The 16617-nt window shown below is 45.2% G+C and overlaps 7 protein-coding genes across 7 annotated transcripts; 1 reads left to right on the top strand and 6 right to left on the bottom strand.

The window, feature by feature from the left end:
- Positions 1-1236: 1236 nt before the first annotated feature.
- Positions 1237-2280, bottom strand: LOZ57_004929 (uncharacterized protein; the record flags this gene model as incomplete). Its single annotated transcript, XM_049253968.1, has 3 exons — positions 1237-1552; positions 1610-1809; positions 1861-2280. 3 exons carry the CDS (start codon positions 2278-2280, stop codon positions 1237-1239), a joined length of 936 nt encoding a protein of 311 aa, XP_049107037.1.
- Positions 2281-4235: 1955 nt separating this feature from the next.
- On the bottom strand, positions 4236-5239 carry CIR1 (putative electron transfer flavoprotein subunit; the record flags this gene model as incomplete). The annotated part of the gene is made up of 3 exons (XM_049253967.1): positions 4236-4318; positions 4371-5022; positions 5186-5239. 3 exons carry the CDS (start codon positions 5237-5239, stop codon positions 4236-4238), a joined length of 789 nt encoding a protein of 262 aa, XP_049107036.1.
- Positions 5240-5662: 423 nt separating this feature from the next.
- On the bottom strand, positions 5663-8991 carry TAH18 (NAPDH-dependent diflavin reductase; the record flags this gene model as incomplete). Its single annotated transcript, XM_049253966.1, has 7 exons — positions 5663-7166; positions 7227-7325; positions 7383-7558; positions 7615-7803; positions 8175-8566; positions 8623-8797; positions 8851-8991. The coding sequence occupies 7 exons, from the start codon at positions 8989-8991 to the stop codon at positions 5663-5665; spliced, it is 2676 nt and encodes an 891-aa protein (XP_049107035.1).
- A 531-nt stretch (positions 8992-9522) lies between these two features.
- LOZ57_004926 (uncharacterized protein) lies at positions 9523-10491 on the bottom strand (the record flags this gene model as incomplete). The annotated part of the gene is made up of 1 exon (XM_049253965.1): positions 9523-10491. One exon carries the CDS (start codon positions 10489-10491, stop codon positions 9523-9525), a length of 969 nt encoding a protein of 322 aa, XP_049107034.1.
- Positions 10492-11256: 765 nt separating this feature from the next.
- On the bottom strand, positions 11257-13203 carry LOZ57_004925 (uncharacterized protein; the record flags this gene model as incomplete). The annotated part of the gene is made up of 1 exon (XM_049253964.1): positions 11257-13203. The coding sequence occupies one exon, from the start codon at positions 13201-13203 to the stop codon at positions 11257-11259; it is 1947 nt and encodes a 648-aa protein (XP_049107033.1).
- Positions 13204-13469: 266 nt separating this feature from the next.
- Positions 13470-14759, top strand: LOZ57_004924 (uncharacterized protein; the record flags this gene model as incomplete). The annotated part of the gene is made up of 3 exons (XM_049253963.1): positions 13470-13740; positions 13811-14269; positions 14323-14759. 3 exons carry the CDS (start codon positions 13470-13472, stop codon positions 14757-14759), a joined length of 1167 nt encoding a protein of 388 aa, XP_049107032.1.
- Positions 14760-15063: 304 nt separating this feature from the next.
- Positions 15064-15897, bottom strand: LOZ57_004923 (uncharacterized protein; the record flags this gene model as incomplete). The annotated part of the gene is made up of 3 exons (XM_049253962.1): positions 15064-15635; positions 15836-15841; positions 15894-15897. The coding sequence occupies 3 exons, from the start codon at positions 15895-15897 to the stop codon at positions 15064-15066; spliced, it is 582 nt and encodes a 193-aa protein (XP_049107031.1).
- Between the last annotated feature and the right edge of the window lie 720 nt (positions 15898-16617).

Raw genomic sequence — 16617 nt, 5'->3', positions numbered from 1 at the left:
CGTGATCCGCCAGCAGAGCTCTCCCATTAGTAGATTGATTCGTGGTATCCGAAATGAGAGAAACAATTGAAGGAGACTCGTCTCCAGAAGGGACAAGAAATGATAGTTCTCAGGTTGCATAATTTTCTACTCCTCGGAATAATCAGGAGTCTCAAGCAACTAGCCTTCCCGTCGGCCATGTACTAATCCGCCATAGATAGGTGCAAAGTGACATAAAACACTTCTCGGCCAAAAGGACAGAACCAGAGTTTTGCGTAAAAGGCAAAAGAGGGCAGGGTTTGCACTCCAAGCGTCATGGCCGGTGTTTGCCACTGTACTTACCGGGGCGCCGGCAGGGTCCAAAAAAAAAGCCGTCAAGAAAAAACTGTTCTTGAGAGGCAACCTATTTTCGTCGACAGAGCGCCAGTACAGCTGCTCTCTGCCCTGACGACTGGAGTCAGCATGCGCGCTCAGTTGTAGCGCAGTCTTGACTTGGTCACTTGGGGGCGCATTAAGAAGAACAATCCGAAACGCTGCGTCCAGGGGGTTGGGGACAAGGAGTGCTTCGGATGCCATTGTCAGGATTTACTGCGCAGCTGCTGTCTGAAAAGGAGCATACTAGCACTTCCCCTTGTTGCACCTGGCGTTTCCTGCTGAGATGGCTCTGCAAGATCCTCTGTAGTCATTTCGCTTTCAATCCATACGGAGCTTAAATTTTTTAAAGCGTCGATGCTTTGGGGTGGTAATTAGTTACCTAGTTAACTACATAGTTATGTGATGCCCAGCATGTATAGTTAACTAACGAGCTTGTTAAATCATGCGTTTAGTCCTACTCCGTATAAAACTACATCAGGGTTGACGTTTTGTTTTTTTCCGCCACCGTCATTCAGGCAACACCCTAGGCTACTTAGTTAGTTATATGTATGGAGTGATCAACTATCCCATTCAATGCCCACTCGTCTATCTACACCTTAGATTCGCAGGATAGCCACCACTATGAGCTTGCGCCAATCCATTATGAGAACACCGCATACTCTAAAGTCCTAAAATTAAGCTGTTGTAATGCGACTTGAAGTACTCCGCACTCCCTATAGGAATCATTGAATTTCGGTCAAATGCGGAAAGGGTGCTTTTAAGAAATGGAATTGAGATTATAGAAGAGAAAACATGGTAACTACAATTTAGGACTCTGTCATTAAATATTGTCTCTTAGCTACTTTCAATTACTTGCGTTTGACTTCTTTGACTCCTCCCGTTTCAAGTTGGGGTAAGGTTGGACATGATCCAGTCCATGTAGCTACCAATCCTCGTATATACCCCCGGATAGCCTTTATCACCACATCCTTCACCGAACGACACAATTCCAATCTGCTCGTTGGTTCTAGTATCATGAATCGGGCCTCCACTGTCTTGCCGACATGCATCTTTGTTATTTTCCCCAGCACAAAACATGTCTTCTGTAATTGTGGATCTCCCTGTGTATATCTGCTGGCACCGAGTACGGCTGACGACGGGAACTGTTACAAAATTTAAATCCTCGGAGTTATTTTTCGCTTGAGAGCTCATCAATCCCCTGTTTCAATCTTAGTCATAGCACTAGTATAAACGAAAGAATCAAATGGCTACGCACCAGCCTGCTACGGTCCCTCTCGAGGATGGAGCAGGGTCATGTCCTGCTGACACTAGCTTGACATATTTGATTGAATCGCTCTCTAAAATAGGTGTTTCTAAGTGCAATAGGGCAATGTCGTTGCGGATTGTTTGAGAGTCCCATTGTGGGTGAGGGACTACGGCTTTCACCTTAACCTCTATTCCACCCTTCTTCCAAGTCTAATGCTAGGTAAGAAGATGGCACTTTTGAGTATGAAAAAGACAACTTACCGTGGTTCCTCCGCGGACGCGAAAGACTCCTTTGCTGCTCGCGACACAATGGGCGGCCGTAAGAACATTTTTCGAATCGAGTAGTGTAGCTCCACATTGATGAGTCCCATCTATAGAAAGACTGAAGATAGAAGGAAACTGTTTCTCAGCTGCTTTTGCTCCGCCAACAATACGGGGTAGCACGGCCGTTGAGACTACCGGTGCAGCAAGGACAGCCGCAATCATGAATAATCGGGCCATGATGTTAATAATGTCTTCAGGGCCAAGGATGGTAGAAGGGTTAGATGTTTCGATTTCCGGGAAGATGGAGCGAGTGGCCCTCGTATTTAAGAAGCTCTTGTAGGTGGAGTTTGCGGGGAAACGGGTATCGAAATAGAACGGGATGTCTATTTCTTGGAGGGTTTCATAGGACAGGTACATATATGCATGGCGGCATTGCCATGACCATCTAACCGCGAGAGTACACATATGTACGTATGGACGTGTAATCCATCCACGAGTGTGGGCCTGCAGCTGTAGTTACATACGTATGAACTGCGTATGAATACGGAGAACAGACCACAAGTGTAGCCTAGCCTGCCATGCATCACGAGAGGTTTAAGATGGTATACCGCATGGGTGAGAGGTTTCGTGGCTCAAGCAGCACTAATAGAAGCCGAAATTTTGTCTACCAAGAAAGGCCCAGAAGCATGAGAGGATTGTAGGGTTGCAAAATTGCAAAGAGGCAGGGCTCAGCCAGGGAAGCTGCAGAGCTTCCATTGAAACTAAAAGGGTGGAGTTAGTTGTAGCAAGTATCGTGTTATGTACGGAGTAGAGTGAGGGCCTGCATAGGAATGAATGTACTATGCACCAGATACACAATCCGTGCGTACATACCACTACTCTCCGGAGAGAAGGTGAACAGTATCTCTCTCCGTTTCAAGGACGGCGGGTGGAGAGAGGTGCAATCGTATGTGGGGCTGCTCGGGAGGAACAAGAAGCTAACATACTCCGCAATCGCCCTCCATATTCCAGGATAATACTCCGTAGTTCTTGTTGAATCCTCCGATGTTCCACGATCGACAACCTAGCTCTAGAATGGCACTCCAACGCCACAATGAGCCTTTTTAGAGGCATGGCATTAGAGATGGGCGTCATCTCCGGGAAGTCTTTGAGTAAGACGCGTAGGCTGTGTGCTGGTAGGTTCGGGTGTATGAGAACGGCCCCGCATATCTGAGGCGGCTGACGACAATTATCAATTTTATGGAAGCTGCCGAGGTTCTAATTCGCTGTTTGATGTGCTCTTGGGTTTGAATGCCACCTTGCTCATCATCGGAATGCAACAGTAGTGGAGAAACCGTCGGCCACCGGCCGGTTGGCGGCGAAGAACTTGGGTCTTGGCGAAACAGGGACGGCGAAACGACTCAGAGACGAAAGATAGCGAAGTACCCTGTACCTGTATACTTGAACATCCAGACTATAATGATACGACAATCTTGCGATGTTCATAACTAGTTATATGCCTGAGCTCGTCACAGCCACTTCGAGTGGCTTCTAATCAGTTATTCCCCATCAAAATATCAACATCTGAATATCAATATTTATTCAAGCTCTCATATGCTCAACCCTTAGAAAGTTAACTCGAAAGAGTTCTGTGGTCACAGTGACTTACTTTATTTTCTGCCGCTTACTTAGATACGGTATTTTACCTTGGGGCAGGTTGAACGACATCAGCTCCTCAGCCTCCTCTTTTGGCATATGCTTCCTTGACACTAGATACTGGGAGTAAATTCTCAATGTTAGCCTGGAAGAAATCCCCTAAACAGAAGCTTGTCCTAGAGCATACATGGATTTGGAACCCGGGATCGGTTATGAGGCCGTGGAGATATCCTCATCATCTAATAATGGAAAACACATTAATACGAGATACTAACCCAACTGGGTGACTGTATGGACGATTGATATTCCAGCAGAGCAGCAGAGGCACCTAAAACTAGTGTTGGAGTAAGCAAAAAATAGAGCAAGGCAAAATCAAAAAAAACATGTCCACTACAAAGATACACACATCATTCACAGCGTGTGAGGTAGGTATAGAGGGTTCGCTTCATCCGGAATTTAGAAAGGTAGCGTGGAATGGGTTTATGTACTCTGTACTCCGTACAGAATGTAAAAGCAATAATATAAAGGAATACTCATGAATACATAAACGTAAAAAGTGTTTAGACAAGAGACTGGTTCAAAACCAGGGGAGATGATCTATGCAACATCAAAGATAGTAAGTGGATAAAAACGCTTCTATACTCTTTTCAAAAATGGCATATACAAAAACGATGGCTCACCTCCGAGGAGAACTAAAAAGTTAAAAATAACCGGCAGCAATGTTGACAACACAAAATCTACAATGCACCAAGCTCCTTCAAACGGCTAATGAGACCATCAACGTCTTCAACCTTCCCTCCTCCTTGTCTAGCAGGAGGCTCTGTTGGGTGCTGTCAGCTACCATCTGCCATGGAAAAGATCGATAGGCTTACCTGTGACTTTCACAGTCTTCAACCTCCTTGTATCTTCAAGATTAAAATCAGCCAAAGTTTTCTTTTCTAGCGGCTTCTTTTTCGCCTTCATGATGTTTGGCAAGCTCGCATATCTTGGCTGGTTAAGCCGTAAGTCCGTCGTAATAATCATCGGTAATTTCGCTTTTAACGTCTCCACACCTCCATCGACTTCTCTAGTCACCTCAATTGTGCCTTCTGCATCCTTGACAGTGACTTTGCTCGCTTGGGTAGCTTGAGCCCAGCCCAATAACCCTGCCAACATTTGGCCCGTTTGGCCTTGGTCCCCATCAATTGCTTGCTTCCCCAGAAAAACGAGGTTGATGTTTTCCTTTTCAACAACATTCTTCAGTAACTTCGCCACAGTCAATGGCTCTAAGCCGCCATCACCCTTGCCCTCGGGAACGTCTACCAGAACGGCACGGTCGGCGCCCATTGCCATTGCCGTGCGGAGAGTATCCTGGGCCTTAGCCCCTCCAGCGGAAAGAGTAAGGATGTTTTCAACCTTCATGGGGCCTTTGCTTTCACGAAGGCGAACAGCCTCTTCTATCGACAGCTCATCGAAGGGGTTCAATGAGTGTTTGACACCGGCAGTTTCGACTCCGGTTTGCGCCTTGTTGATGCGGGGTTTGATCTGACCAATACAACGAAAAACATTAGCATATGGCCGAACAGAATCTAGAGTAGAATAATGCTTGATGCAGTAGCCACCGGAAGAAAGAAGAGACCCATTGAGAGCAAGCCGCCATCTCTGGGCCAAATTTGGCTACCAGCTGAGCGAATTCGCGGGTGCTTACCGCATAATCGATAACCCGCTTGACGGGCACTAATATCCGTAAAGCATTGGCCATTGTGAGATATGCTGATACACACTTTTGCTCGCGGGATCGGAATTTAATGGTTTGAGAGATATATATGCTCCTAACGAGCGGTTCTTGATTCTTGACTCTTTCGGCTCAGAGGACCGCTGCCAAGCTATCGCGGCAATGGAGCAACGAAATTCCAAGCCAAGACGCCATTCAGTGGCTGCTCCGACTCTACCCGCATGCAGTTGAAGGGCCGATCGTTTCCGAAAGGCCGAATCTGTCATTCCATGAGAATTGATAATCTATTTACTCAATATCCACACTAAGTGAGCGTAATACCATGCATCTGACATACAGAGAAGACATGCTGGTATTTGAAAGTACTCTTTTCCTTTAGCATAGCGTCCAAAATTTGCAACCTAAGGCAATCGGCTCCCAATTCGACATCTTACATGGCCTGATATCGACCTACCACGTCTCTTGCTTGTATCGGCCAACTTTTTCCATATCCATTAGGTAGCCTTCTGCTTCTTGCCGGTTGTATACAAGCCTTCCTCCTGTTTCAAACATCTCGATCAACGCCTCTCGTACTGCCTGGGGCATGCGGCCGGATGAGCCACAAATAAAAACTGCTCCCTGCATATCATGTAATACCTGGAAAAAACGATTTTTATTTTGTCGGATCACATCTTGAACGTAGATTTTCTGCTTTTGATCTCGGGAGAATGCTGTGAACACGGTAAGATCGAGCACTGTGCCAAGCTCCTCCCAGTCCTCTCGAAAGAAGTAATCTGCTGTTTGGTTGCGGCCACCAAAGAGTAAGATAACAGGTCCTACCGGTGAGGGCACGGTTTGACCGTATTTCTTTCGGTGTGCCTCCACTATGGCGGCCTTCTCCCAGAGTAGGGACCGGATAGGAGCGATGCCTGTTCCAGGCCCAATTAGTACCGATGGCTCGAGAAACTGCTTTGCCGAGGAACTGAGGGCTCCTCGATGGAGCTGCACTTTCAATGTGCTTCCAGGTTGAAGTATTGCGAGGTACCGTGTACAAACTCCCTCTCTAATTTTTTTTATAACTGTTTGGTATTTAACAATGGCAACTAACAAGTCAAATCTTGTGCCTCCGTTAGGTGTCTGTTTCATTTTTCCACCACTTGAGATGCTGAATTGGCGGCCACGCATGACGGGAAAAACAGTACAAACTTGCTGCCAGGGTATCTTTATAGTGTCGAACTCATATAAGACTTCCAAGATGCTTCGTCGTGATCTAGTAGCATAATCATAATACTCGTCAATATATTCAGGGTTAGTAAATTCTAAAAGTCGGTCTTTATGCATTTCATCGCTAGTAAAATGGGCTATTTGGGAAAAGAATGATCGACGTGGAATAGCCATAATATCCAAGTAATTTGTAAGTAGTTCACGCAAAGTAAATCCAGGTCTATGTTGAAGGACTGGGATAGGAGCAGTTGGTGAGGGTGATGGGGATATGGCTCCGGGAACAAAACATAGGGGTATATCGGCGTCACTTTCCCAATCCATTAAGGACAGGAGAGCATTTACATCATTTGTAAAATTTTTTGGGGTGATGTGTAAAACGTCACCAGGACGGTATGGAATGGGATTGGGAATGGTAAATACCAGGTGTCGGACATCCTGCCAGTGTGTCATTGGAGTAACACGAGTATTTTCGATTAAGGTTGCTGGAACAGCGTTAGGAATAGGTCGCGTGTCGTGATCTTCTGGTTGCAAGGCGACAAAGGAGCCCGCCGACTCAGCAGTTCTGTGTAGAGCCATGCCGACTTGTGAAGTTTGATCCGCTTCGCTCGGCTTTGGACCGTAAGTGGTAACTATCCATTTCGGTGGTAAAAGGGTATCCTCTGGTATCGGGTGTTCTCCAGGTTTTAATGGGAATTTATCTAATAAAAAGCGTTTTAGAGCCTGAGCCCATGGCACGAAACACCCTTCGGTTCTAGTAATACAATTAATATGTATTATAGAAAGATAGTCTTGCATTATTCGCTTATCGTACCCTTCAGGATGTTGCTCATCGGCTTCGCCGCTTGGGAATATCTCATTCGCTCCTAGTTGAAGGAGCCTTTTGAGTAACTTTCTAGCTGCCCAATTGAATCTAACACTCTATTAGATACCGAAAGTAGATTTTACTGTTGATTTCTTAAATAAATACTTTGGATAGGAACTGTCTCCAAGCCCAAAAATGGCAAAATTGGCTTGGTGTAAAAATGTATTTGGAAGTCGCTTCAGTAAGAGGGATCTCCAAAATAATCGCCCATTGGCCGGGAGATCTCCCTGCCCAGTAGTGGAGACTGCAAGGATAGTGAGTGAGTATTTATTTAGAACTTCCTAGAAGTGCTATCAGTGAGTATTACATATTATGCCTAGATAGGCTGCTGGCGTACCGCCTTGACGGCATCTAGCTCCGATATATCAGTCTGGAAATAGAGTCGCTCCGTCAAACGGCTAAGCTCTTCTGCGATCTCTTGCGAGTTCCCTGTTTCCGAGGCGTAAATGACTAGAGCAGTCCTCTGGATGGCATTTTCGCTGCACGCCATATCAGTAACCCTGTTAAGATGCTCTGCCACATAGTGCTGTGTTTGTTGTCAGAGTCACGAAAATTGAGCAGCGATATCGGGTGATCATCTCATCAAATGCCAAGATAAAGGTCTGAAAAGACAAACAATGCAAACATTCATGGAGAAAATGATTGCACTTGAACCAATAATTAATGTTGCCTAAATAAACTTATTATTCATTTAGAAAAATAACAAACATGACCAAGCCTTATTTCTAATAAGGTGTTCACCTTTTTAGTGGAGAGGCTTGGTCGTTTGATACTTTTGAATTATCATTGAGAAGCATGTATTGACGTGGTCTAGACAACAGCCAGGGGGTTAGGTAGAAAGAAAAAGAGAATTCGCTATGAGGCTATTGCACAGGGTATCAAAGAACACTAGTATACATCACCATCACCGGCATCCCCATCGCCATAATCATCAGCCTCATCCCCTGCGTCGAAGTACTGCTCAGCGTTATAATCCCCGCCCATGTCCTCCTCGTCCTCCTCGAAATCATCATCGACAATTTCTTCTTCGCCCTCAGCATCATCGTCGTCAAGTGCGGCTTCATCTTCTGTATCTTTTCGCCTATCAATATCAGATCCTTCGTCATCCTCTTCATCGACATTTCGGCGTTTGCGAATAATAACATCGACTGCATCGTCTTCGTCATCTTCAAATCCGCGTTTCTGACCAGTTCGAGAAAGAGCACCAAAACCTCCACCCATTCCTCCCGGTAAACCTACATATTTTGGATCCAGAGTGGACCATAACTCTTTAGGGAAAAGGTTCATTTCTATGTCAAAAATTCAGCTATGCTAAATTTAAAATAATAGGGGTAGTTTCACCCACCAAAAGGTATTGCACTCAGTTTTGGCAATACCCTTGTTTTCTTTAAATATCTCTGCGAATATGTCGCCATTCCCTGGAATGGGTCAAATTGTGCGCGAGGCGACGGCGCACTCGTCCCACTAGGAGGATATCTGAGGACTGCATAAAAGGGTCCATCATGGATATTTTCTCGTAGCTGTCGGTAATAATCAACTTGTAATACTTCTTTTTTGGTGAGCGGCTTCGCACGAGGTGGTTTATATTTCTAAACAGCCTCCCAAGAATTAGCCATTTCTGCGACCGCGATTTCTCTCGTAGGTAGGACAAAAACTTGCGGGAAATAATGGTGTAGGCGCGGTATCTGCTTCTGCCCCAGGCTCGGATTGCCATGAAAATTCAGCTCCCGGCAGTCTTCTACCACGAACCCCCCCACCACCACCCCGGTGGGACATGAGTGTATGCTCTGAATGCAGAAGAAATTAACTGATGACCAGGTGTAGGCGTATGTTTAAACTATGGCAGATATGTTAATAGTACCTGATTCTCCAATAACTAGCTATAATCGTTGAAAAAGTGTTGTTAACCTACTACTCCAACATCCATACTTACATATCATCGGAATACCTATTTTCCGAGCTGTGACGCAACAACAGCATATTTTTTATTGAAGGGTATTTTGACTACACGTATCTAGAATGAACTTACTACGTTGAATATATAGCAACCTTTTTAAAATCTAATATGCAATGATCGGCATGCAGATGAATTTTTTTTTTTTTTGAAATTCACACTATAGTGCTCCGTACTGGCCCAAAAGATAGAAGACAGATCAAGGTACGGAGTATGCGCCGTCATATAGTATTTTTTAGAGGAAAATCAGAATCATCACGTCAAAACTCGATACCATCTCTAGAAAATGCATTATGGCAATATATCACTGTTAGGACATTGACATAGGCCCCAAATTGACCACATCTCAGATGTAATAGAGGCTTGAGTTGCTGCATACTGTTCATCAAGCCAGGTTTGCCAGTCCCAGTCCATCCATTCAGGGAAACGCTCGTCACCTCGATTTATTTTACCCCAGCGTAAAAGAGGAGAAATATACATACCAGGAAATAGTTTAGCCTTCAACTTCTCATGAAACCGTGGCCTTTCAAGGTCAATGCGACAGTGTCCAAAGTCAATCACAGTCAAATTGTTGCTTGGTGTACTTATGATGATATTTCTTTGCTCCAAGTCACGATTCACAATATCACGCGCATATATCTCAGACTCTATATCAATAATTTGTTTCAAAATGCTCTGTCGTTCCTCTTGAGTGAAGTTGTCTGGGCTAAGTTTGTTCATTGGCACACCTGGTATTTTTTCAACGAGTATTAATCGAACAGAGCGAGAGGCATTTCTTTCAGGAATCCATAATTCCATGGTAAATGAACCATAGAATCTTGGAATACATCTTCCCTGAAGCTCATGAAGTCTCTGATAGACTGCAGATTCAATGGAGTAGGCTCTGTCTGCCAGGTAAAAGACATCATCGTAATCACTGCCGTCAATGTAAAGTGGGTCATAAAATTTAGCCACTAACTTTGTGTTGGGTGGTATATTTTCAAGTTGATCAAGAATATTGACAGAAACAACTTGGGAGCCATGGAAAGATCCTGTCCTGATTTCCTCAAGAACTTGAAGCCGGACTGTGGTCTTCTCCGCTACACCTTTTGCTGGAGGATAAAGAAGGCATACATCGACTGGGTGCATATCTCTCCTCTTTAAATACTCTGCATAATCAAACGGATACCGGTCATTTATAGGAGGAGGTGGTGTGTGTGAACAAATGCAGAGTTCCTGCCCAGTGGAATATGGGAAGTCTGGTGTCCAGTAGGCAGACATATTTGTTTATTTTGTCATGTTGTGGGCAGTTCAGAATACTCTGTGCGGGGGTAGCTCCGAATATAATTGTACTGTGTCAAGTTTTAATAGAATTTCAGATGAAACTCCAGACTCAAAATGGGGAGTTTTCGCGCGTATTCTCAACAGGTGGTGAATAGCCTTGGAGCTAACAAATAAAAATAGCAATGATAATGAGGAGGTTGTGGTAGCTTGAGTCTCGGTAATATTGCCCTCCTATCTGATGGCAATCCTCAAAGGTTAGTTAAGGACCCATGTTGAAGTAACTAAGGGCTATGTTGGGACATTTTGAAGATATGCCGACTAATGAGTTTTTGGAAGTTATAAAGTTGACATGTTGGTGGCTGTCCCTAGAAGGCTCAGGCATATTCAATGGTTTTTGTACTAATCAATTCTCACTTCCATTGGTTTGTGATTAGGCCTCTCTTGGTAACGAATTTAGTTTAGCTACATAGTTGTGTGCTCTGTAGATAGCTACATAAATTTCTCCATACAGTGTACTCCATATGGAGTAGTTTAACCATTAGTTATTGCCACCCAAAAATTCCAACCAATAATTGCCTATGTGTGTTAATGCTCTGTTGTAGTAGTGATCATTGAGAATGTCATGTCCATATGAAGTACTCCGTACTCTCATTGCCCACACTGCCATTGTCGACAACTCGTATATGTATGGAGTACACTGTATGCATACATACATCCGAGAGAAATAAAGAGGTAAATATCTTTTGCTGGACCGTACTTAAATCATAGCTCTAGTGCATCTACTCGGCTTCCAACTTGACTCGTGTTGCCCCATGGGCCTTGTGATACGCGCCTTTTTAAGGATCGCATCAAATCACTAAAACCACTGGTATCGCCGCCAATTTTTTCGATAGAAGACTCTAGTGCCACAAGCGCATCATATTTTGCAGTAGCTACCCTCCATACAGCGCTCTCGGTGTCCCCTCTACCACCAGCCACGAAATTTGCATATGTTTGAGGGTCCTTGAAAAGATACGGTAAGACGACTGTCAAAGCTGGAGGAACCAGCAGGGCCCAAGATCCATGTCTTGGCAAGTTTCCAGCGGGTGATGGACCAAGTTGCTCAATTTCATCTTCGGTTGGTATAGCGAATGAGGTACCGAGTTGATTTGAACTTGGGTTTGATGCCCAATTAGCAGTCGCAACGGAGGTAATAAAGGCAATGGCAGCAAGGGCCGTATCCGTCATGGCAACTGTTTCCGCAGCGGCTACCACATTTGCCCAAATGTCAGTATGCTCATTCAAATACTGAAAATAGAGTGTTCTTGCAGCCGCAGCTTCCGCATGGGCACTGGTGAGAGGCCCATTCAGAACAATCTGCTGCTCAGAATCAATACTCGGGGTAGGAGAGGGGCCACTAAATATCCTTCCGAGTGCATCGAGAGTATTCTTATGCAGAGGCTTAGAGGGAACGGTCAGTAATGGATTTAGTGACCGTTTCCCAGCTTCTAATATCATAACTCGCGGAAGCGACGCTAGGATGTTAAGATCACCACTTGGAACTGTTCCATGAGCCCATTGCGCGGAAGGTATATCAAGAGATCGATGGATGCCAGTAAGTATACCGTCTAAAAATGGCTGTGGGTTTTGAAGGAGGTGATTTGGATAGAGTTGCGCATACAGGGAAACGTACGACATTATAGGGCCGGAGAGATAAGGAGCTTCGGCAGGGTTGAGTATAGAGGGGTTTATGTAGGAATTCATGGTTCTGCAATGTAATCCAGAAGATATCAAAAACTCCAACGATGGCGAAGAGAATTTTGGGTGCGACTTTTGAGCTGCGTCACAGCTCTGTTTCATGCCGGGAGCATTTATCTTCAAAAGTTCACAAAAAAAGTGGATAAGTGTCATGTGCAAGAGGACATCGTCGGTATCTACCATTCGGCAAGCCGCAAACTCTAGCAAGTGTTTGCTCTTGAATTTCAGTTCAATATCCGGAAAATGGGAAGTTGTAAGGGTGGTCCAGCTTAAGGTACCCAATCTCGTGACAAAATCTAGGAATCTTCCCTGGGCCACAGATTTTTCCCGCTTCTTGGGCTGGCCTGATTGTCCAGCCGTGTCAAAGCTGCATATCGAGAATAGTAGTTTATACACGGTGCTGTCACCAAACAACCGTCTCCAAACCAATCCCTGGCCAGCGGCTTTAGTCTTATCTGATTCATCATTTCCTTGAATGGAATTTGGGTTGTCAACTTCGAGTAGAGACCATAAGACATCCAAGGCGGCCTCTGCAACAGCTGTTGAAGAAGTCGTGAGCCATGCTTCGACCAGGGTTGTTAACAGGGCAGGATTTCCTGCGATGACTGCTGCATCACTCGCCGATTCGCTAGCTTTGCGGAGCAGAAATAAGGAAAGGAGATTAATTGGAGGTGAAGGCGCCCTGATTCCAGCAATTAAACTAACTGGGGGCTCGATTGCCTGTATCTGAGAAAAGGAAAGGTATGTCGCGGCCTTTATTCCCAGGTTTGTTAGCGGAGTAGGGTCATTCTGAAGAGTAGCAAAGACATCTGCTATTTGAACAAGAATTGCGGCTAATATTTGTGGATCGGTGATCGCAACTAGTTCTGCCTGAAGCTTTTCTACCAGCCGAATGTCGAGATTGGTGGATGGGTTGGACGAGATCAGCTCGAGATGGGTTCTCAACTGATCATAGGAGGCAGGAACGCTCATCGTTTTCTAATATACCTTAACTGGAGAGAGTGAGAAAGAGACCAACGCTAGAGGTTCGGCCGCTCTGTATACGCCGTAGGCTAGGTAGTGTATAGCTGTGCTTGGAGAATTGGATCGGGGCCTCTCGGCTTTTTATTAATCCGACTTGGCTCCCCGCATGGCCCAAACAAATCAAACATTTCGTGTCAAGGCTACGGAGTACAGGGGAGCCGTTTGAGCTTGATATCCATTCCACACTGGCTGCTCAACAAGACTTGAGAAACGAAATGGCAGAGCATCATAACTCTTTTGTTTCTCAGAAATCTTCGGACTCTGGTCTTCAAGCTTATCTTCACCCGCTCGTTCTTCTAAACATCTCAGACCACATCACCCGCCATGCGGTAAGGCAGCAGCATGGCCCCATTGTGGGAGCTTTACTTGGCCAGCATAAAGGTCGAACAATTAGTTTGGAACATGTTTTTGAATGCACTACTGTGGTAGAGCCTAACGGAGATGTTTTCTTACACCAGGCATGGTTCAGCGAGCGCCTGCAACAGTGTTTGTCTTTCCGGCACCTCAGGAAGTGGATCTGGAAGATTAGAGCTGACATTTATTTGATTTTGTATAGTTAAGGATGTCCATAAGTCTCCGGCATTGGATTTAGTCGGATGGTTTACAATAACTCCTTTAGCTGGTCCAACTCTAGCACAGCTACCCCTCCATCGCCAGCTCTTAGAACACTACAATGAAGGTGCTGTCTTATTAGCATTCCATGCCTCAGAGCTGGAAAGCCCGTCGTCAACCGGGAAGTTGCCGATTACGATATATGAGTCTGTCTATGAAGAAGATAATGTAGAGGACGTTGATAGATCGATGGATATAGACGGCCAACCTCAGACCCGCCAACTCCATCTTCGATTTAGAGAACTTCCTTATTCCATTGAAACTGGAGAGGCAGAAATGATTAGTGTTGACTTTGTCGCTACTGGTGGCGGGAATGCCGCTGCTGTTGGATCAAGCGAAACTCCCAGGCTTGTTCCAAAACATGTCCCAGACCACGCCTTTCTTTCACGAGAGGCGGAAGACTGTACGTAAGGTCACCACTACATGATGCTGAGAGCAGTACTAATTTTTATCTAGTAATTGCAAGCCTCACAACTCGCCTTGGTGCCGTCAGGATTCTTGAATCCCGACTTCATTTGATCAAGGCATATCTGTCTTCCCAAATTCCAAGCACCGCTCCAACCGATGCCTCTACTTCGCCCAGTTTATCACATTCGATCCTCAGAAGTATTTATTCGCTTATATTCCATCTTGCACTTCTTACACCTCAGGGTTCCAATGCCCTCTCCGTCGAATCTCTGGCGCAAGCCAATGATGTCGCCCTAGTCGCATTGCTCGCTTCAATGGGTGGAAGCGTACAAGCATTACGCGAACTTGGTAAGAAATTTAGTATTGAGTGCACGGTGCGACAGGATAACGGAACTCGAGATCCCCATGCTAGCACACAATCACGTTTAAGGGATGAAATGATGTTACGTGGAAGGAGCATGAAAGGCGACACAATTTGGGGATGACCAGAATATTTTTGGCTGGTTAAGTTATCAGGCATATTGCAGATGGGGTAATTTGTGGAGAATGGCGTTTCTCCTGATCTTGGGTGTACAGGAGCAACCCGATGCTACAGGTCGCTCATCACAATAAAAGCATGATGCACTTGTTATTTTCACTAACATTTGTTCAACAAACAAGACTTACATTACCAGCCCCTATTATTGTGAAATTTCAAAGGGAAACCATATAAAGAATAAGGGTATCATGAACAGTTGTATAAACGATTACAATTCATCAAAAAGAAGCACATGAAGATCAGATCGTCATTCACCACCCTCGCCGGGCATACTCCGTTGTGTGGAACGGGTGAGCCGTAACAGGTGTGGCCTGAGCATTCGCAAGCAACTCCTCCCTCTCACCATGGGAAGAATTGAACCCTTTGCCTGGCCGCATCATTACGTCATTGCTTGACTGTGCGCCAGCATACGCCGTATCTTGATCCTGATCCTCGACTACTGTACCCTTAACAGTAAATGAGCTACCCGGTTGCCCTTGGTAGCTAGGATCAAATTGACGTTTTTTCCGTCCGACAAAAAGCCATCTGGCACTCCTGCCAATAGCCTTGATGAGATCCCATGGGTTAAACGCATCTGCGAGGGCCTTGATACCCAGAAAGCCTCCTTGATAAAATTCTATGCTGCAAGGGCTCCCTGGAATATCGCTGTTATTACTGGAGCTTTCGGTCTTATATGGCATCCAAGGGAATGCCCAGAGGTGAAGGATGGCAAAAATTGCCATTTCTATACAAATAAGCGTGGATGGTATGCCAATTTTTATATCTGGAAGTGCCATTTGCCTCGAAGGTTTTATTGCGCCCGACGATGTGAGAAAGGATATTGCTATCTAAATGCTGTCAGAGATTATACCAAATGTAAAAGATGTCTAGAGGGCATACCTCTTGCCAGAACGAAAGAAATATTACGAGTTTGATGGCTAGGATTTTCAGAAAGGGAGAATATGTTGACAGATCTGCTTTTAGCTGAATGTAGAACTGAACAAGACAGTACATTGCAATCGTGACGCAGGTGGCTTCGATCACCATGACCTAAGAAAATTGATTAACAAAAATATCATATATCAGGAAAACAGAGACAGACCCATAAATGCGCAAACGCTGGGCTGAGTGACTCCTGACAATATATATGGAATTTCTGTGTCACCACCGCAACGATGGTCATGGCTACGCGTATAAAGCAATACTGGAATATTCCTGTCCAAATTATCTGCCGGAATTTAGATCAGTTTCGTGTCAATATCCAAATTGGGTTGTGTCTTACGTTAAACCAAGTAAGTCCACTCCGGGGTGTTCTCCATATTCCCCTTTCACCTCCGCAGCATTTTTGAAACCAATTCAAGGGCCAGAACCACGGTTTGGGGACAATTCCCCTAAAGTATTCTTTCTGGCTATGTAAGTCATGTGCAATATAGTGGCACATGAGGGAAAAGAACGCAGAAATGGCGAATGCTTCATAGCAGTCACGGAGAACCTGGAAGTACACGGTGTGTTGGTAATGATAGAAGGAGAGGAAGGATACCACGGCGTAAATTGGGACCATAAACAGGATTCGAATAATACTGCGACGATTGGAAGCAATCAGCAACTCGGTATATAGAGCACAAGGACATGGATAAATGATTCATAGCGTCGGACGTACTGCCTTTGTTCTTGTGGGCGGAGGTAATGCGTAGCATGCTGGAAGACGAGAAAGAGGGACACCACAACGGCTATGAGGGAGAATATCGCCGATACTATGAGGCCGAGGCGGTGGAAGGTGACTCCTCCATCCCAGAGGGGATCCTCTGAGACTGCGCAAGCATTAG

Source organism: Ophidiomyces ophidiicola, assembly GCF_022830035.1.
Source record: "Ophidiomyces ophidiicola strain CBS 122913 chromosome Unknown scaffold_22, whole genome shotgun sequence".
Lineage (NCBI taxonomy): Eukaryota > Fungi > Ascomycota > Eurotiomycetes > Onygenales > Onygenaceae > Ophidiomyces > Ophidiomyces ophidiicola.
This window is presented reverse-complemented; position numbering and strand designations above follow the sequence as displayed.